Source organism: Tenrec ecaudatus, chromosome 3, assembly GCF_050624435.1.
Source record: "Tenrec ecaudatus isolate mTenEca1 chromosome 3, mTenEca1.hap1, whole genome shotgun sequence".
In the NCBI taxonomy this organism is placed as follows: domain Eukaryota; kingdom Metazoa; phylum Chordata; class Mammalia; order Afrosoricida; family Tenrecidae; genus Tenrec; species Tenrec ecaudatus.
In genome coordinates this window covers 59,449,626-59,472,046 of record NC_134532.1, presented here as the reverse complement: position 1 = coordinate 59,472,046, position 22,421 = coordinate 59,449,626, and the positions used below count along the sequence as shown (strand labels likewise).

The following is a 22,421-nucleotide window of genomic DNA, read 5'->3' as shown; positions in this document are numbered from 1 at the left end:
GGGATACTTATCAAATGGATAAACTTGCCCTTGTTGCTGCTTTCTTTTCAGAAATAATATTGTTTTTTATTCATATCATTAAACTTTTTTTAAGGGAGGAAAACTGCAAAAACATAGCCAAACAGCTCTAGTGAAAGGCATGGTTAGACAATAGTGAATGACTAACACAAATGCTTCAAACCCACTTCTCATCCAGAACTAATCTGAGTTAGGAGTAATATTTCTTTCAGTGTAAAAATACTAAATAAATAAGACAAATGCAAAAGCTAAATAACAACTTTTTATGCTGCTAAAGAAAATGCTTTAAACAAAGAAGTAAAAACAACATCTAATTCATAAAATGGGATTAGAAATCCATGAAAAAGCTATTTATAAATGTGCCTTATTGTGTTTCCTCCTCTTAAAACTCAAAACACTGTGGTCTACTGTATGCCCACATCAAAGCAACTCAACTCGCTGGGAATAAGAGAAATGAAGGCTCAATTCAATCTCTCCCTCCTGGTGCCTAAACACATTGAAAAAGAAATATTCTTTGACCCAACGACAAATGTAGAAAACCAGAAACAGAACAGGAAGATAAACCCACAAGAGAAAACAACCATGACATAGCCACACCCCTTCCAGCTTTCTCCCAAACATTTTCCCTGCCAGATGAGTACAATAAGTTGAAAGGCTCTATTTTTAATCCATGGGTCTTGGTTATGGCACAAGCGGAAAAGCATTTGTCTTCAGGAAAACATGAGCGTATGACACAAAATATACAAGCTCACGAGATAGTTTTTCTGCTATATCCACTGCCCTTGAATGGGTCCTAACTCCTAACAGACCCTATAGGACAGAGGAAAACTATTCCATAGGATTTCTAAGACTGGAAATCTTTATAGGAGGCTCATCTTTCTCTCACAAAGGCAGAATGGGTGGTGAGTTACAGCGGCCAACTTGTTGGTTAGCTGCCCAGCACTTAGTCTATTGTACCACCGAGCACCCGTATGTCTAATCCAGGAAGAATGAAAATGAATGGTCAAACAAACCAGTGAGCAAATCTCTCAAAGAATTTTAAGATCGTTCGGGAAGAAGTAACAATGAATAATTTTCTCACTCCTTATCAACAGTCTCCTCTTATTCTATGATCAAAAGAGTTTAGGTCGAAACGGGTAATTTAAAGTGACTGGGACTGGCTAGGCAATCTCACATCTATAGGACGGGAAATACGGGAAGGAGTAAATGAAGAAGCAAGAGGAGACAAGAAAAAGAAAACTGACGATGGCGTGGGTATGTTTGGGAGAGTTTAAGGGAAAGTGGGGTGAGCCATTAAGGTCACCTACCATGCAGTGAAAGGTGCTCTGGAGGTTCTGTGGCTTAGGCGTTCGTTGATGATAACAAGACAGGCCATTCAAACCCAGCAGCCAGCCCTTCTATACGAGAAAGAGGAGGCCGTATCCTCCTTCCAGGGAATTTCAGTCTTGGAAACCCTATGTAGTGTTACTGTGGACTGGGGCTGACTTGGTGGCTGTGAGGTTTGTTTTGTTTTGTTCTGTTTTGTTTTTTCTGGTACTATGCTGGGATGGGAAAAGAGGATTCAAAAGAAAGCCCTCTGACATGTCTTAAGAAGCTAGTAAAGATTGAAATCAATTTTCAATTGTTGCTACATGTTATTTATTCATTGTCTTAAAAATATTTATTGGTGGAGGCAATTTCTTGAGAGCATTTACACTGGCTGTTTCTGTAGAGACAGGACTTATGAGGAAAGCCAGAAAAACAGCTTTGAACAAATACCAGATTCAGAAAAAGAAAATCATAGTTCTGTACTGATGCTCATTTTACTGTTTGAGAACATCTGTAGTTAAAGCTGTTTTATGCATGGCCTGGAGTCCTAGAAATATTACTCATTACACACACACGAAGTAGAAAGCCCTACTTTTGTAATCCATAAGTCTTAGTTATGATACAAATAGACTAAGAGAAAATCATCTTTAGGAAAACATTAGCCAACAATATTACTTTATGGATCAGTCTATATGGTATCACATCATATTAATCATTGTAGAAATCAAAATGATTCCAACTCATGGTGACCTAGTAGATCAATGTAGAACTGCCTTAAACTAGGCATTTAAATAATTATGATCTTACACAAGCAGACTTTCAGACCTTTCTTCAGTGGATTTGAACCACTAACTGTTTTGGTTAGTATTGAGCACACACCACTCAGGGACCTTTATGCATTTGTGTGGAAAATGTGTTCTGAGTTCTATTTAACCAGTAAGTGAACTTTTGGAACTTGCTAACTCATCCTGACAATTCATTAGGCAACTGTTCCCCATAGTTATTCGTGATGCTGTTTAATTTCTTTCTAAAGGTTAGAATAAAGCATTACCAGACCCCCACATCTCTCACAGGAGTTGCAATTAAGTAAAACCAAATTCCAAGCAATGTTAGACTGAGCAATGTCTTCATCGTACATGGACCAGCATCACAATAGCCAACAATCATAGCCTGAGGCCATTTCCATTACGGATTTGGTCGTTGCTTAAGAAAAAATGACCGCGATACTTCCCCAGATAATGGCCCACATAAAGTGTTCTCCCTGATTAACAATGGCATTTGCCTTATACGCTGTGCCAGGTGTGGAAGTGTGTGGTTGACCATAAAGGCTGAGATCTTTTCAAAACAGGATACAGTACAGCTCACTCTTCAAGATTCTACCGGGGGAAAGGGATGACAAGTGAGTTGCTGTCTTTTAAAAGCAATCTGCTAAATGTTTGAGATTCCATGCTCTGATTACTAACTGACCTATATATTTTGGGGAATGCTTGCGCCCCAGGGGGATTGATGATCTGACAGGCAGCTAAGGTTCTTGGTTAAGATTAATTTTGAAAAAGCCAAGATAAGTAGACTAATTTCCTAAAAAATTCTTTCTTTCTGACCTTTGAAATGTTGAAAAGGGTACATGAGTGGATTGCTCTGAGCAAGTAAACATTTGCCTTCTAAAGACTGCCGTGTAGGAGGTGAACAAAATGATTAAGAGACTTGACAATCCCATTAGCTCCCCCAGTTAGTGACCCGCTAAACAACACACAAAAAACACAGATGGCGATCTCAGGACTCCACATAATAGTTAAGTTCTTAGAGAGTTCAGTTGAGTCCAGAAGTGTGGGGCGACAAGCACATGGATGGGGCATATGTTGGGAGAACCTATACAACAAACACAACTATCCAGCCTACACCAACCTGCCATCTGGGGCACCTATTCATCCCAGCCACTTGGAGCATGGCTGGTCAGTCCAACTGTCAGGGAACAGAGAAAGAGCCAATCTAAGCTGAAGTTCCATTTTTTAAGGTGTCCCAGAACAGCCATGAGAATTCAGAGGTAGCACAAATGGGTGATAGCAAAGGGAGACCTAGTAACTGTGAGAGCGTTGTTGAATTTGCTAAAGCTCCTGATGGGTGGACCCTAGAACCATAAGCAAATGGAAAGGCAGTAGGTATAGGGAATCTTTAGGGCAGACAGTGTTGCACACCACGCAAGGAGAGAATTCTAAAAGCTACAAGAGAAAAGCCCAATATAACATATCAAAGGGCTTTCATAAGAAACAAGGTGGATTTTTCCCTCAAAATTCTAGAGGGCAAGAGAAAATGGAATGACATATAAAATACTGAATGCAAACAATTGCCAACCAATAATTCTCTACCCCACTAAGTTGTCATGTATAAATAAATAGGAAATCAAGACACTGTAGAACAAAGAGAAACTGTAGGAAGTTGCCACTACCAGTCCAGTTCCACTAGTATTCCTCAAGGGAGCAGTAGGTGGTTTCCAACTGCTGACCTTGCAATGAGCAGCCCAACCTGTAAATACTACGCCACTAGGACTCCTTAGTGACCCCACAGCGACCTTAAAACAATGACACAATCAACTAATGCACACGTACGTTCATTCAAAACAGTAAGTGAATGGAAACAGCCAAAGTAGATGAATGGGCAAATAAGTCATTGTACATATATAAAATGAAATGCTATGCAACCGGAACAGGACAACGGTGTGTCTGTGAAACATAACACAGGTGGACCTGGAGAGCATAATGCTTAGTGACACAATATTATGTGATCCTCCTTTTATAAGAAGATAAGAATAGATAAATATAATTAGGCCTGTAAGGTGAACCAGAGATGTATACAAACCATAGATAGGTCAATGGGTTTGGGGCTTGCTTTTACTTCTAGACCTAATCTAAGAACAATGAGTTCTTATGACATGGCCCTGCTCAATGTTCACCCTCATGAAGAGACCACTGAAGATGTGGGGACTATAGCAAAGTGTTGTGAAGAAACCTTATGATGCCCAGCTAACAAAAAGAAGAATGTCTGGGGTCTTAAAGGCTTGTCATACAAAAGTAGCCATCTAAATGAGGTGTCAACTAAGTCCACATGGAAGAAGTACATCAGCCTGTGATCCAAAGAATTATAAAATAAAATCTAGCTCTAAAGGAGGGAATTGGAGTAGAGCATAAATTGTGACCACCTGGTTTGCAGAGGTTATGGATGACAGTGGAAGCCCAAAACCCATCGGCAGGTCTGCACATGGATTAAACGTCTGGTGAATTGCCCCCAATAATAAACTAGGGATGTCAATAGTCTTGCTGTCAGAGAGAGAGTATTGTAAACTCAATTATGTAAAATGTAGTTAGGTTAAAAATATTATCATTTGTTCTCCCTTTTGACCCATTTTGAATTTGTCCTAAGCTTGAATATTTTCTGCTTTCTTAGTGATTGAGGTTTGTCTTTGGTTTATTTTGTTATGTACGTATTTATTTATTCGCTGGTATTTTTTTATATTTTCCAGTATATGAAATCAGTAGAGATAGGAACCGGATTAATGGTTTTTTGGGTGCACGGGAGGGCAGGTTGGAGGGAAATGGGCAGCTGATAACAATGAGAACAAGAAAAAGAACATATTCTACAACTGACTGTGGTGATTATTATACAACTCTTTTTAATATGGCTGATCTAGTGAAATGTATGATATACAATCATATATCAATGATTAGGACCAAAATGTACAGATGTGCTTTATAAATTGATGTATGAATATGTATGGATTGTGATGAGAGTTGTATGAGTCCCTAATAAAATGTAAAAAAAAATACAAGTAAAAAAATCTATTTTTTTAACAATAGCTATAAAGAGAGACCAATGTTCACTAGTGGTTACCAGTGAGAAGATGGGAGAAAGGTACTTCAGACCTTAGAGACTTATTTTTGATGTTGAGACACCAAAAAAATCTCACCACCACTGAGTCATTTCTGACTACGAGCAACCTTGTGTGGCAGGGTAGAACTTCCCCGCAGGTTTGCAAGACTGTAACTCTTTATGGGAGTAGAGCACCATCTTCCTCCCCTGGAGCAACTGGTGTTGGGAAAGATGGCATTGAATGTAAACACGGTACAACCAAAGTAAAAATGGTTGTTTGAGCACATACTGATGGTGTAGGCAAATAGGTATAAAGTGAGGTACAAGCGTGTGCATAGGCAAGAAAAATGAAGATTTATATAGGAATGTGTATGGTAGTTGGGTTTTATGTCAAGTTGGCTGGGCCAGGATTCTCAGTGGTTTAGCAGTTGAGGCCTCGCCCATGACCCATCACATAGCCTTCAGATGAAGGACACTCTTTAGGCATGAGCTGAGCCTCGTTGTTGTTGTTGTAGTTAGGTACTATTGAGTCAGTTCCAATTCTTAGTGACCTTACGTTCAACAGAAAGAAACACTGCCTGGTCCTAGGCTATCTTCACAAATGATCTTATGTCTGCATACATGGAGCCTATTGTTGCAGCCACCGGGACTCTCGACTGATTCCAATTAGTTTTAAAAAATAAACAAACAAACCTAAAAGGAGTGACTAACTAATGAGACAAATTATTGGGTCTTCTGTGTAGATTGTTGTTTGTCTCTAATGAATATCATCACAGATTAATTTGTTTCCCCTTAAAACATGTGTCAACTTGGTCAGACCCTGATTCTCAGTAGTTTGGCCATTATGGCCTGATGTAATATGATCTAGGAGCTAACCACGAGGTCTGCAGTTCAAAATCGCTAGTCATTCAAAGGGATAAAGATTAGGCTTTCTGCTCCTAGAAAGAATTACAGGCTCTGAAACCCAAGGGAGCCATTCTACTCTGTTCTACGAGGTCAGTATGAGTCAGCAAGGACTTGACAACAGTGTGGTTTGGGTTGGGTGATCTGGTGTGATAAACCAATAAGAAGATTCAGAATGGGTTGAACACCCTTAATCTCAAACAGGCCAAGCTCAGATCCTACACAAGGGGAATTTCCTTGGGGTGTGGCCTGTCGCACCATTTTATAGAGGGGGTGAGAAGGACCTACCACATAAAGAAAGATGAGCTGGGAGTGGGTTACGCACCGTTTAGACCTGGGGTCTCTGTGCTGAGAAACTCCTAGGCCTAACAGAAGATCTCTGCCAAGACACCAGGAGATCTACAAAGATGCCTGATTTACAGATGGTCAAAGGGAAACACGGGGGCCAACAGTGGGAGATGGACTTTCCTAGAACTAGCACTTTGCATTTGGACTTGAAAGATCTTACAGTGTGAAAAAATCTATTGTGTTCGTTAAAGTCAACATTGTGGTATTGTTTTAACAGCATCACTAGGTAACTAAGATAAATATGATCATTGAAAAGGATGTTGGAAAGATGAAAGATAAAAGGGAAAAAATGAATAGTACCCGGGCAAAAGCAAATGCATTGCTTTCATCAGCACAACAGAAACTCATTCTGCCTACTGCCAGGATCATGTGCTTTTGGAGGAAGGAAAAATGAAAGCTCTATTAAATTAAAAAAAAAACCAAACATTTTATTGGGGAAAAATTCAGACATGATAGCATTCAATTGTTCAGTTATATCAACCAATGTTCTATAACCACTGCCACAATCAGTTTCAACATATTTTCTTCTTTCTTTTCCGCCTTGATTTCTGTACCCCATCGTCCCCTAACCTCTATTTTCACCCACCTCAGAAACTCTTCATCTAGTTATTGTCTCTATAAACTGCCCATCTTGGGTTTCATATATTGAAAAGCATAAAAAAATCACATAACAGACTCAAGAAGACTACCAACAATAGCAAAATTCAACAGAGATAAACCCTAGTATGAAACAAAAGAAAATATTAAAAACCAGATCAAGCTCCAGGGGTATCAAAAGGGACATCAAATGACACAGTGTCAACCACTCAAGTCATATTTTTATTGTAATCCACTCTAATTGTCTCTATAATACTCTCTGTCTGATAACTTAGCTATTCCATCCCCCAATTATGGTCAGAGGGAAATGACCGGAAGCTCATTCCATGTGTAGATTCTGCAGATGCATTTGGCGCTTCTACTGTCACCATAGTCTTCTGCAAACCAAAATTTCACAATTCAAGCTCCTGTTACCATTCTCTCATTAGCATTTAGATGCTCTTATTTACAATCCTTCAGTGGCTGATGTTGGTGTGCTTCTCCCATGTGGCCTTGGTTGAGGACACACTTGGATGGCTGCTTGTTTGAAAACAAGTCTTTAAGACCCCAGATGCTATTCTTTCTGGTAGCTGAGCACCATCTAATTTTTTCACCACCTTTTGCTGTGTCACCCAGGATGTCTTCCTGAGGGAGAGTATCAAGCAGGGCCATGTTGTAAGAACTAATTGCTCTTAGATTGAGTAAGGATTAAGTGTGAGCCCCAAATCCATTCTTATGTCTATGTTTGCTATCTGCCTCTGGTTCACCAGACAACTTTATCAAACATCTCCCTGAAGCATAAGATGCTTCTGTTTATAATGTCATTATTTTTAAACAATTTTTGCAGCCTCATTTCCAGACAAGAATCTAAGTATCTCAAAAACACTGAATATAATATTATATACTTGAGATTTTATATGTTCTTATAAAAAATTATTTCACATTATTAGTAATAAACCAACAAGAAGGAGAAGTTAACTTCTAAAAATACTGAGACTAAAGATCCTCAATTTGCCCCCTGGGATTCTTTAGCAGATATACAGTCACCATTTCAGAGCTAAAAGGAGCTTAAAGCATCATTTTTAAAACAAGGAAATGAAGGTCCAGCGAGCCTAAGGGAATGCCAGACCTAGGGAAAAAATGATGATTCTCTTGGCATCTATATGATCCATTAAAACACTGAAATGATGGTTAGGTCACCCTTAGATGGCATGATTGTACAAACAGAAGGAGAGGAACATTTACAAAATAAATGCTATTTAAACAAACTCACTTACTGTCATCGAGTCAATTCTGACTCATAGAGATCCTAAAGGACAGAACATAACTGCCTCTGGATTGCTGGGGCTATAAATCTTTCTGTGAGGAGACAGTCTGCACAGGGGCTGGTGGTTCTAAAACACTAACACTGATTAGCAGCCCGACTCAACAGGGCACCTTTAGCCACTGTTGGTGAAGAGCTAATTTTCATAATTTATTGAACTGTGTCCTCTCAAAACTGTACAATGTAAGTTCTATTAAGCCTACTTTAAAGGTAAGGAAACTGAGGCCAAGAAAGGTCACAACACTACCAGGAAACAAAACCGGCACTGAGATCTTGGATCTGTCTACCTACAAAACCACGTCTCTTTCAAAGACACCATTCTGCCTTCTGGGAGCTGAAGTGAGAAGTGCAATTACTCCGGCTACTGAAGAGGTAATTTTTCCTCATTTTCTGGCTGTTAAGCAGAAACTGAACTTCAGAGGCAAATTATTTCAAGATGACATACCTGTTGTGGAGTCAATGACAAAAAGGGACGACTGGTCTCCAGGAATGAGCTCATAAGCCACCGTTCCATAAACCCCAGAATCTCTGTCGGTGGCAAGAGTGTTGATGATCTCAGTGCCCGGCTGGGTTTGCCCACTGATGCTAGTCACATAGGCTGATGGGTTAAACACAGGCCGGTTATCATTCACGTCCTCCACTTCCACACGAACAAAAGCCTGGGCACTTAGCCCACCCTGTAAGAGAAATTAGCAGTGGTTATACATGAATCTCTGCTGGCGCTGGGATACAGAATAACTGGCAAGGGCCCTAGAACAGACAGTTGGTATGTATATATGCAGATAGTCATTCATTTTACTATTATCCCTGAGATGAGCTTATGAGTAACAGCATGATATCTATACTTCAGCCACGATTTTTAAACATTAATGAGAATTTCAACTGAAAGCTCCTATAAAGCAATAATTTTAGAGTTGAAGCCAAAGATGCTCAAGGAAAGTTGTCCTGATATTTTTTCAGAAACACTTTCCAAAGAATGTACAGATGTGCTTTATACAATTGATGTATGTATAGGTATGGATTGTAATAAGAGTTGTATGAGCCCCTAATAAAATGTTTAAAAAAAAACAACACTTTCATCGTCAAGATAATTTTTAACTGAACCTTGGTAAGTGCTGAAGAAAAAGGGAGGATGCTATTTATCTTGCCATGCACGAACTCTGGCTTATGGGGACCGGTGTGTGCCTGAATAGAACTGTACTCCAGAGACTTTTTAATGACAGAGTTTCCAAAAGCAGATAACCAGGGTTTTCTTCTGAAGCTTATCTGGCTGGACTCAACACTCAAGCCTTCTTGCAAGCAGCAAAGCGTGTGAGTCAATTGCACCCCTCGGGGACCCGTGAAGGCCTCATGAAGAAGTACCATGTGAATGAAGATTGATTTATATGAGACAGCTAAATTATCTGGAGTGCATAATCCCTGAGCTGAAGCACACCACGCCCGTTTGGAGAACCAAAAGGAAGTACAGGAGTTGAGGGGGCTGTGTGTGTCTCGGGGGGAGTGGTGGCGCAGTTGTGAGAAAAAGGTTATTGAAGATTCTAAAGACTTTTGTGGTACACCATGGCTCATGGATATGAATAGAAAGGCAGCTTCATCTTGACTCCGAATTGAACAGTGTAGACCTGGCAACAGTGTTCCGAACAGACTGAAAGGCAGGATGAGGACGGAGGAAGAGCAGCTAGGGACTCTTGTAATAACCAGCTCTGTAAGTGGATGGCTGCCTAAACGGAGTTGCTGTGAAGGGAGCGGTGCTGTTGAATCAATTTTCCATTCATACAGACCTTCCTTGACACAATAGAACTGTCTCATAAGATGGCAGTATAGCGGTTAAGTGAGGGGCTGCTAACCACAAGGTCAACAGTTTGAAACCACCAGGCAGCCCTAGGGAGAAAGACAGGGCTTTCTCCTCCTATAAAGCATTACAATCGCAGAAACCCACAAGGGCAGTCCTAACTTATTCTATACAGGGTCACGATGAATAGGCATCGGCTCGAGGGCAGTGAACATCGTTAGGCAAGCATATCGTTAGGGTTGTCTGTTGCTTACCAGCCAGGTGCTGACCATTACACCACCGAGGTTCTTATCACGGGGTGCTCTCGTGTTGATTCTGAATCACAGCGGCCCTGTAGGACAGAGCCACACTCCATCCACAGGGTTTCCAGGCTACAAGCATTACAGCACAGAGCCCTGGTGTTATAGTGGGTTATGCATTGCTCTGCTAACTGCAGGGCCAGAAACTGGAAACCCCCTCTGGAGAAAGTGAGGCCTTTTTGGTCTAGTACAGCTACAGTCTCCGAAACTCACATGGGAAGTTCAACTCTGTCCTCCAGGATTGCTCTAAGGCCGAATGCCCTCAATGGCAATGCGTTTGGTTGGTCGTTGGAATATTCATGGGAGCAGATCTTTCCTGCCTCCGAACTGCTGGCGGCTTCAAACTGCCACCCTTTTGGTTACTATCCGAGCACTTCACCGTTGCACCACCAGAGCTCCTTACCAGAGAAAGCACTGCTCCAAAATACTGGTGACCACCCTGGCTTTGGCACTCGGAATTATTTTAAGTCTTAGGTCATCAGGTATCACTATGCCTGAGGTGATGTGAAATAGATCCTAGATTGTGTGTCTTGTGTTACAACCACCTGAAAACAAGAATAAGGAAAGATAAAATAAAAGCAGAAAGGAACCTTCGGCAGTTTTGTGGTGTGTTTGGCTTTGTTTTCTTTTTCCCTCCTTGAGTGAAACATATGTTCCTACTTTAAGGCACGATTTTCCACTTCTATCTGCTGTATTAGACACTTTCATCTTCCACTCAAGTCCTTGGTAAGTCGCAACATCCGGCATTTCCTCACTCTCCTCTTTTCCTCGCTCCTCCTCATTGTTTCTCCTTTTCTTTGCTTTTCTGGTAGCAGGAGACATTGGGCAAAGAGGACAAAGGAAGGAGGCTTGGCAAGAGATGAAGGGAGGGATGCTCGGCAGGGATCTGGACACATGTGCTAGGGATGAGGGGGGGCAGAAAGCTCGGAATAAATTGAACAATGAACCGGAAAAGAGCTTTCATTCTCTGGGGTCCCACATACCCCAGGCTTTCTAACTCAAAGTCACTGCCTTTGAGCTGATTCCAAGGCAGAGCCACTTAATAAGACAGGGCAGAACTACTCCTGTCTGTTTCTGAGACTGTGAATTTCCATGAGCGTAGAAGGCTCCACCTCAGGCTTTAAGGGCTAAAGAAAAAGAATTAAGGGCTACATCTTTAGTAACAGGGCACTTTTCCATATTGTAAGTTGAATTAACCACCATCCCTAAATTTGCCATACTGTGGTGGCTTCGTTGCTGCTATGATACTGGAAGCTACACACCGGTGCTTCAGATACCAGTAAGGTCAACCATGGAGATAGGTTTCAGCTGAGCTCCCAGACTAAGAGTAGATAAAAAGGCCTGGAGATAAAGGAGGGGGTACCCCCCAAAACGGATTTTTTAACTTATGTATTTAAATTTTTTTTTACACACCAACCTTAGGATCTTCAATGTACTCTCCCTTAAGGACACTTAATACACTTGTCAAATCTATGATTACATTCTTGGAAATATTTTTCAAACTCTTCTGTTTAGGAGGCTGAGAGACCTCCCTTATTTTTTCTTCACCTCTTCTGTGTCATCAAATTGCTGCCCTTTCATGTCCTTCTTCATTCATGGAAACAGAAAGAAGTCACACAGAGTGAGGTCAGGTGCATAAGGTGCATGGGGAAAGAGAAGCATGCTGTCTTTTGCCCAAAATTGACACCCTGAAATGGCTACGTGAGCAGGTGCTATCGTGGTGGCAAAACAAGTGCCCCTTCTGCCTCAAATCAGGCCTTTTTTTTGTCATGCAATGTTATGCAAATCTTAAATAGAAAGCTTGATTACTAGTCTGCCATGGTGGAAAGAACTCCAAATGCACTATCCCCTTCACATCAAAAAAAACAAAGGAGCATCCTCTTAATCTTTGATTTCACTTGATGAGCTTTTTTTTTTTTTTTTTTTGGCAAGGGGATGATGGCATCCTCCCTTGACTTGATTAATGTCTGCTTTCAGAGTCCTAAGAATAGCACCAGGTCTCATCATGAGTAATGACCTTGGGGACAGTCTGGGCTACTTTAGAGCTGTTCTTTCAAAGCACAGCATGTTTCCACTCATTGCTCTTTTTGCTCATCAGTCAGAACCGGAGGCACGCATTTCACAGTGACCCTTCTCATTTCCAAGTCTTCCTTTGAAATTCGCTGAACTGAGCTCCAAGATCATCCAGATAATTTCCTATATCTTTAGTGATCTCATGTCCATCTTGGAGCAGAAGCATATGAACTTCATCAACATTTTTGTCTGTTCACGTAGTTGACAGACATCCAGAATGAGGTTTGTTATCAGTCGACATTTCACCTTTTTTGAAATTAGAAAACCATCGGTACACTTGAGTTTTCCCCATAGCGCTGAACTTGTAATCTGTGCTCAACGTCACAACAGTTTCTGCGGCAGTTTTACTGAGCAAGAAACAAAATTTCACAGCTGCACACAGTTTTCTTAAATTGGTCATCACCAAAAATGAGGTTTGAGTGAAACTGCTTTTAAGAAACAATTCACTGTGACTAGAGAGAACCTTCCCAGGGAATGCCGCTGTGTGCACTTGCTTGAGTTGCTCAGTGCTAACCTAGCTGGGGAAAACCCGTACTATAAAAGCTCCACCCAGTAGAGCTATTTTCCATTTTTGGGGGGCAGCCCCACTTATATACCTCTGAAAAGCAGCCCATGGAAACCCTGTGGGCCACAAGACAGGATATGGTTGGCTGTAGGACTGGGAGAGACACAGTAACTACAACCATGGATTTAATAAACTCCCTATTTTCCCAGACCTTCAGCCAGGACTAGGAAATGTTTTCCTCTGTTAGCCATAATGTTGCATGAGTTAGAGCCATCTTATAGGTGACAAAGTGGAATCGACATGCTAGGACCATGCCAGTTACAAATTATAGTGAGATAAATGGGGGTCAGTTGTGATTATGATGTAAACAATGGAAGTTTTGTCAGATGTATCTGCTTAAAGTACAGACTGACAGCACATCTAAATAATGCATAGGTTTCCTTCCTGGTGAAGTGGAGTAAGAGGGAACTGCAGCTAAAGATACAAAACCCACAACCACCAAATCCACTGCCATTGAGTTAATTCCAACTCAAAGCATCTCTATATGTCTGAGTGGAACTGTACATCTTCACAGGAGTAGACAGCCTCATCTTATACCTGCTGATCAGTTGGTGGGCTTGAACCACCAATCTTGCAGTTAGCATCCCAACAACTAACTCACATCGACACCTCAACCAACCAAATAAATAAATACACTAATTCCCACCTTATAGGGACCCAAGATCCCTGAAATCCATGGCAATGTAACCAACAGTAAAAGAACTCTCCAAAGGACAAAGCAGAAACCCTACTGTCACGGAATCACGAATCTTTTTACAAGAGAAGCATCGTAGATTACCTGTCTTTCTTTTGTGTAAATCCATTTGTATACACGGAGTCTCGCAAATAGGGGTGCTTGGCTTTTATAATAGTGATTGATGAATGTGTGTTAGGTGTGCTTCGCATGTATTTCCTCCTTCATTGTAATTATTTTTTGTTTGTTTCTCCTCTTGTTACAGATTAGAAAAGCAACGCATGAAGCGGCTTTGGGACCCACCCAAGGCTGTAAACACCAGATCCTCGATTGAAACAAGGATTCATGTGTCTCAAGCCAGCGGTGACTTTAATCAGACTCTTCAGAGTATTGCTCTAGTGTAAAGTCCACTGTCCCATTAAGGCATTGGTATTGGAAATAATGTTTACTTTGTTTACAGTGGCTTAGCTTTAAAGACAGGGTCCCTGCTTTCAAACAATTTGAGACATTTGTAGCACATGATCTATCTGGATTCTGGTGTCCTGGGTTCATGACTGGCTCTCCACATGTCCTGTCCTGTACCCTATAGAGATTAGGTGGTCCCAGAGTCTGAGCTATCTGATCTGCAAAGCATGGTTACTATCTATTGGTCTAATAGGCTTGCTGTTGGAATCCGTGGTAAAACATATGGAAGTATTTGTACTGGTTAATCACCAAAAACACAAGATCTTTGAAGTCCCTTATCCTAAATACTTCAGATTTGTGTAAGAATCCTATCATTTTTAGATTTTAGAAATTTAATCATGTGCATGCACCTAGTTGGGTTTGGAGCAGTTTGTTAGTCTGGGTTGACTACAGAAACAAATCTAGAGACACTCATATGTGTATAAGAAAGATCTTTATATAAAACACCAATTATATATTAAGAAAACAGCCCAGCCCCATCCAGGTCAAGTCTATAAGTTCGATATTAGCCTGATATCAGTCTACCAATTCTTCTTTAGACTCATGCAGCACATGCAATGACACCGAAAGCAGGAAGATCACAGGCCAGTGAGTGGAAAGTCTTATAGATCCAGTGGCAGTGGAAGCATCCCAGCATTGGTGTGGGTCTTCACGTGTCTTCTCCAACTCCAGCGCTCTAGCTCCACCAGCATAGCTCCATGTGGTTTCTCAGTAGGAAGATGAAGCATAGAGAGAGTTGATCTGGCCTCCAGATCTCCTTAGCTCTCCAAATGAGGTCATCATGCTGTGATCCGATTGACAGGCTAAACTCCACCCTTTCACTCTTAATACCCTCAAGTTGACATCAGATTATGTAACTACCACAGGCAGCAATCAGTAATTGAACACTTAATATTCAGCAATAAAAGGTATAAATAGGCTCACTTAGAGAGAAAACCTATTAAGAACTTGAATAGCTTCCTATTGATAGAGATGAAAGAGTTTACCTGCTATTAACTAAGATACTAGGAATAGAAGAGTTTAATATTTGATTTGCTTAAAATACAAAATATAACAGGATCTTCTCTTACAGTAAAAATTCCTTTTAAACTTGATCAGTAGGTATGTCCTGACTCAGGAAGGATGCTACACTAGCAAGGCCATTAAAGTAAGTAGCCAGACAGGAAGCATTCCCATTCAGAAGCCTCAGGATAACGCCAAGCATGGATGCATCCCCCAATTTAGATAAACAAAGGAACATGAAGTTCAGAGGATAGTGATCTAATGGGCCCTGAAGAAATGGAGGTATAGATAATTTCCTAATAATCATTGTGAAACCTATCTTCTCAGAATATCAATTGTAACCTGCTATCATTATGAAAACCTGCTAATCTCTCCCTGTAGTCCTTGTCAAACAACAAAACAAATAAATAAAAAACCCTCTGCTCTGTCATATGGTTTAAAGTATAAAGCTCATTGACTAAAACAGTTTAAAGGTAGTAATACCACTGGTTCCTTCTGTCAGACTTGCAGAAATAAACTTAGTTTTTATTGAATCACTGGCTAAAACAGGGATGGGCATGCCAGACCACTAGTCTGCTGGTAACACTATCCTTTCAGGTCAAGTTTCTCACTAAATGAAATTATAAAATTTTTCCTTTGGGCAACTTTTGGATTTCACAACTATAAGTAAAAGATAGTGGACCTTTATTATCAATAAATTATTCATTTTATATCTTTTTTATTAATTAATAAATAATAGGTGCTGCCCTGCAGTTTGACCCAACCCATCCCCTACTGCCATCAAGCATATTCGGACTCCTGAGCATCCGGTCTGTGGTTTCTAAGGCTGGAAAGCCTCATGCAGAGGGGCTGGGAGGTTTTAACTGCTTGCCTTGTAGTAGCAGCCCAACACAAGTACTTCCCAAAGAGCCTTTTGTACATGAATTCACGGAAGAAGATGAGTTACGGCATGTCTCAGTCTTTCTTGACCACAGAAGCCTCTTTGGACAAAGCATATTGGGAGACCAGACCCTCTTATAATATAGGATAGACTGTTCTAAGTTCATTTTATCTTGGCCTCAGAAAACTCACTTCCAAAGCAATGTAACTAAGCTTCTGTGCAGCTCCCAGACTGTTCTGGCAAGGCAGCCGGACAGACTGACACAGAACCACCCAGCCATGCCTCTTCCACAGGCCTGATCTCAGGAACTGTGTGAGAGAAAGGTTGTTATTTTTAAGCCACTATGATTGACAATATTTTTATGAGACAATAAAACATTCCATAACTTCCAGGCATAAACATATCTGAAATTTGTCCCATTCCCATCCTTTTTCTCTCACCAGGTAACTCTGGTTCATGTAACCATCATTTTAAAATTTTGAATTATGGTAAGAGTTTACTAACTAATCTATCTTATTTCCAGTGCACTGACAACACGCTATGAAGGTGGGAATCACCTGAGAAATCTATAAGTTTGAAAACATACCATCCTGAGAGATAGGAAGGTAACCAATGAAATCAGCAGATGGGGAAATGTTCCTGCTGCTATTTTCCTATTGGTCATTTTCCACTCTCTCGCCATTTTTGCCTAAGGATTCTCCGAAGAAATATGGAAAGAAAAAGAATGCCAGAAAATATCAAATGCACTGCCATCGAGTCGACCCTGACTCCTAGTGACCCTCCTGGAGAGAAGAACATGACTAACCCTATGAGTTTCCAAGATTGTCGTTCTTGACTGCAATAGAAAGTCCTGCCTTCTTTCACATAAGTGTGGGGAGTTTTCAACTGCTGACCTTGCAGGCCATAGGCCAACACATAGCCACTGATTCATGCTCATATGTAACCTGTACGTCTCTCAACACTTGAGGGCTGTGCTCTTCTTTTCAGTATTTTCTAGCCTGTATTTTCTAATTCACTGAGCAATGGTATTAAGAAATAAGGGTTCAGTATATAAAAAAGAAAGCAAACAACCAGAAAAACAAACAGTAAACTACGATAGTATGAAAGCCAAGAGGAACAGTGTTCAGAGAATAATTTCAAATTCACTGAGTCTGAACAAAAAATGAAAATTTATAAAAATGATCCCTGACTACGGCAAAAGAGTGATCATGCTGATGAAATCAGTTTAACTGGAGACACAGGAGGGAAGAACAGAGAAAAGAAAGGTTGAAAAGTGATGAGCTAAAGGCCAGTATTGTACATCGACCTGCTATTAAGGTGGTTTTTGTTTCCATGGCAATTCCATGTGAAGAAAGAGAAGGAATAAAATCACTAAAGAGGCACAGACATCAAAAAAACGTTTGCTTTTAACAAAGCCCACGTGGAAGAAGCACACCGCCTGTGTGAGCATGAGGTGTGGAAGGGACCAGGCATCAGGCATCAAGGGGGAAAAAATCATGTCATTGTGAATGAAGGGAAGAGGGGAGGTGGGGTCCCAAAGCCCATCTGTAGACACTGGACATCCCCTGACAGAAGGGTAGCGGGAGGAGACAAGCCAGTCAGGGTGCAGTGGGGCAACAATGAAACATACAACTTTCTGCTAGTTCTTAAATGCTTCCTCCCCTCCCCACTATCATGATCCCAATTCTACCTTACAAATCTGGCTAGACCAGAAGATATACACTGGTACAGATAGCAACTGAAAACACAGGGAATCCAGGACAGATGAACCACTCAGGACCAGTGGTGAGAGTGGCGATACCAGGAGGGTGGAGGGAGGGAAAGGGGGAACAAATTACAAGGATCTACATATAACTTCCTCTCTGGGGGACAGACAACAGAAAATAGGGTGAAGGGAGACATTAGCAAGTGTAAGATACGGCAAAATAATAGCAATTTCTAAATTATCAAGGGTTCATGAGGAAGAGGGGGAAAATGAGGAGCCGATACCAAGAGCTCAAGTAGAAAGCAAATGTTTTGAGGATGATGATGGCAACAAATGTACAAAGGTGCTTGACACAATGGATGGATGTATGGATTGTGAGAAGCATTGCACGAGCCCCCAATAGAATGGGGAGAAAACTGGACAATGAATAAGGAAATTGAACAATTGATGCCTTTAAATGATGATGTTGGTAAAGAATGATATACTGTAAGCTGGCAGTAAAACAAACAAATATATCTTGGAGGAAATACAGCCAGGATATTCCTTGGGATGCAGCATAGTGAAACTTTATTCGAGATATTGGATCATCAATTTATTTTGGATAATAAACCACACGTTATAGCAACTTGCATTCTTTGTCTTCTTTTCTATTGTCTTGCTAGAGATATCCTTGTTTGTATCAAAAGCATATCTCTTTCCTGCTCAGGGTCCCAACTCCACAAACCTTCTCAATGGCGTCACTTCTACAGTGACCCCCTTCTTGTGATCCATCACTAAATCTCAAATGAATGGACTTGACCTGGTCTGGGCTGGATGTTTTATGTTTTACATTATGGTACCAGGAGCGGGGTACTACAGAAACAAATCTGAAGATGGAGACTAGATATTTGTTTGACCTCTGCCTGATGGTAGTTTTTCTTCTGAATCTCGCAAGAGGTCAGATATGGCCATGCAGTTTATTCAATTTTTTTTCTAGAAAGAACATGCAAAGTGAAAGTTTTAATGCATGGAAATTGTCTTTGGTTAATCCTGTCTCAAATGGCAAAAATGAATGTGATAAATATAAACTTTAAGCTAGGGGTTGGAAATGCCCCTTGAACAGCTCCTCTAAGACCAGCAGCTTGGTGAAACTGGCTGAGAGAGATCACAATGGCTGACAGAAGGCCTGCCCTGGCTTGATGCAGCCAGAGGCCTAGGGTCATTTTGCATATGAATGGGATAGTTTAGATAAGAACGGAATTTGACTTTTAAGAATTGAGTTTAGGATTTGACTCTACAAGGTTTATACTGATTTCTTCTGCCTATTGCTATTGATACAATGATTGATAGAAATGATTACAAGGAAAGATGAAAATAAACAGTTTGCAAGATCACTGTCTTCAGCCATTCATTTGAATCTCTAAATGGGTTAGGGCACGCCTGCAAAGAAAACTCTGAAAAGATAACTTTTGGGGGGTGCCTAAAGCTGGGAACTCTCCTCTCTAGGACTGAATGTTAAAGGGAGCCTGTGGGCAGCCTGAAATGCTTGCTAGGTGACCACCTGGATCCACTGTTGAGTGGAAGGTGGAGAAACACAGCAATAAAGAAACAAGTTGAGTCTGGCCACTGACACCTGTGGACCTAGTTCACAGGGACTAAAGGAAAAGATGAGAGCAGGCTGGCTGGTCCGAAGTTCATGAGCTACAACAAGGGGGCTGGGTTCTTTAGAATTAGTGATGGCACCCATGGTCCATGACCAATGGGCACCCTGATGCGGCTAAATGAGGCAGCTCACATTGAGTTGACTAGAACCCAACCAGATGAAGAAAAAATCTTTCAGCCTGTGAATTGGTGCATGTTGCTACTGACTTTATGGATGACCTGTCCTGAATTGACTTTGCTTGTGGACTCACAAGCACCCAACTGGAATGAAGAGTCTTCACATCAAAGAATATGATGGTTGTCTCCTCAGAGCACTGGGTTGATGTCAGTGCGCAGTATAGAAAGTGGATACCCAAAACCGGGAGGATGAAGGCATGAAGTGGCTGGCTTACAAACTTTCACAGGGGGGGTAATATGTTGATAGGATTATAGGATTATGGTATAGGTGTTCACATAAATGTACTTGTTAAGTATAAAATATTTTTGTGGTGTTCATTTATAGAGTATTATGTTTAAATGAGGCTGGCATCTTTTTAACTATATGTATTTTAGTTTCATCCTGTTAGGCACAAATATAACTTTACTATTGTCTTTGTTTTAAAAATTATGTATGGCTATGGCCAAAGAGTTGTATAAAAGAGTCAAAAGGGCTTAAGTGGAGAGCAAATGCTTTGAGAGTGATTAGGACAAAGAATGTACAGATGTGCTTTATACAATTGATGTATGTATATGTATGGATTGTGATAAGAGTTGTATGAGCCCCTAATAAAATGTTTTTTTTTTAAAGAGTCAAATTGACAAGGGGTGGTCTGCTGTAGTTAAATAACCTTGTGCCAACTTGAGGTTATTATGAGTGAAGGGGTGGAATCTAGCCTGTCAATCAGGTCATAGCCCATGATGCCTCTGTGTGGGCATGGCCTTCTCATGAGGATTCTGGGAACTCCACCCGCCCTCTTTCTTTTTGCTACACATTCCTGTTGACATGGCACATGGAGTCATGCTGATGGCAGTCAGAGGCCTAGAGAATCTTCCAATGCTACTGGACCTACGGAAATTTTCATCCACTGACCTGTGATCTTCCTTCATTTGGTATCCTTGTATGTGCTGTGTCAGTCTGAAGAGAAATTCATGGGCTGATATTGGACATATGGGCTAATACCAAACTTATGGACTTGATCTGGACTGGGCTGGGATATTTATTGATACATATTTACTTCTTGATATAAAATTCTCTCTTACACGTACATATAAGTGTCTCTGGACGTGTTTCTCAAGTCAATCTGGCCTAACCCAGAGCTCTTCCAGAAAATGGCAACTGCTGCTCAGGCTGGGAAAGCTTCATGGAAGAATGGTGTGGTTAAAGATGGGCTTGAATGATGGAATAGAGACTGGCAAGCTGAAAGGAAAAGAAGGCATGCTTCATACAGTATGTCTGTGAAGTAGGTTCAATATGGCAACAGAAATAAGTCAGCAAGGAGGTTTAAATTAACTATCTGAGTTGATTTTCTATTCCAGTGCCAATGCTACTAATCAATGCACTACTTCTCTCTGGCGGTAAAACATTGCTGGCATCAAATTATCTTATTTGTGTTCAGATAATTTCTATGAACACTTTCTCAAGAGCTTGTGAATGCAGCTAATTAGAAACAGATGGTTGACTACCACAGTGGTATTGGATTTAAACTGGTTATTTGATTCTAAAATGACCTTTTAAGATTGTTTTAACAACTATTAAGAATACATTTCTGAAGCCTGGGGTACTGTGTGTGCACATGCCAAGTTTTAAATAACCACACAGACTTGAATCATATTGCCCTCTTTACTCCTGTTTCTGTTTTCTACAATTTTTTTTCTGGCATAAAAACTGAGATTACTAAAACCACATATTCAGGTGTGTATGAAGCTGTAACCAAATAGATACTGAGAAAACAGTGGAAATATTCTCACTTTATTTTCATGCTGCTTTCTATATGCTTACTTGTAATAAATATAATTTAAACTCATTTTTCCCAATAACTCATGCCCACTAATTTGAAATAACAAACATTAGACAGGTGTGAGCAGTGTTCATCCACACAAAGGAAAAATATTTAGCTAATAAGAAAAGAGTAAAATCTCAAAAATAAATTTGAGTGTTAAAATGCACGGAAAATTGGATACGGTAATTCTTAAATATAATTCATCAGAAAAACCAAGGAACTTTTGAGAGAGCCAAGACAAAAACAGCAAAAAAAAACATGTTATCATGCTCTATTACAAAGATAATATAAAAGAAAGCATGCCGTTAACTCAAAAATAGATGAATAGATCAAAGGTATAAATTGCCTCCAAAGAGATGTATGCATATGAGGGGAAGTCAAAAATTATTGCTACAACATAATGTAAATTTCATTAAATAAAATATCAAAATACGAAGCTATTCTTTTTGACATATCCTCCATCTTGATGAATACACACACATCTGAAGACAATATTGTCACCTCTCTCACCCTCCCCTATAGAACTCTGCCCTACTTGAGATGCACACGGTCAGAATGGCAGTTTGGGCATCCTCAAGAGAGTCACCTTGTGTTCCATCAAGTGAGGTTGTGTCATCTGCACAGTGAAGGTTGTTCATGAGTCTTCTAATCCTCATGCCAGGTTCTTCGTGTAGTCCAGTATCTCAGATTAGTTGCTCAGCACATAGATTACATAAATACAGTGAAGGTATGCAATCCAGACACACAGCCTTCCTGATTTTATTTTCTTTTTGCCCAACATAATAGGTTATTTTATTATTTTTAAGTCACTTGATTAGGGTCTCTTTCAGATATTATAACAATCCATAAATCAATTATATCAAGTGAACTGGCACATATGTTGCCATCACCATTTTCAATACGTTGTCTTTCTACTTGAGCCTTTGATATCAGCTCCTCTTTTATTCATTCCACCCCTACCCTCCTGCCCTCATGAACCCTTTATATATATATATATATATTTCAT

The 22,421-nt window shown here is 40.4% G+C and overlaps 1 protein-coding gene across 1 annotated transcript in view; it reads right to left on the bottom strand.

Moving 5' to 3' along the window:
- DCHS2 (dachsous cadherin-related 2) overlaps window positions 1-22,421 on the bottom strand; it is a 341,195-nt gene that overhangs the window by 141,162 nt on the left and 177,612 nt on the right. Inside the window, exon 3 of the mRNA XM_075544792.1 lies at window positions 8,787-9,018. Coding sequence (XP_075400907.1) covers window positions 8,787-9,018 — 232 coding nt within the window. The remainder of the gene's footprint in view (window positions 1-8,786; window positions 9,019-22,421) is intronic.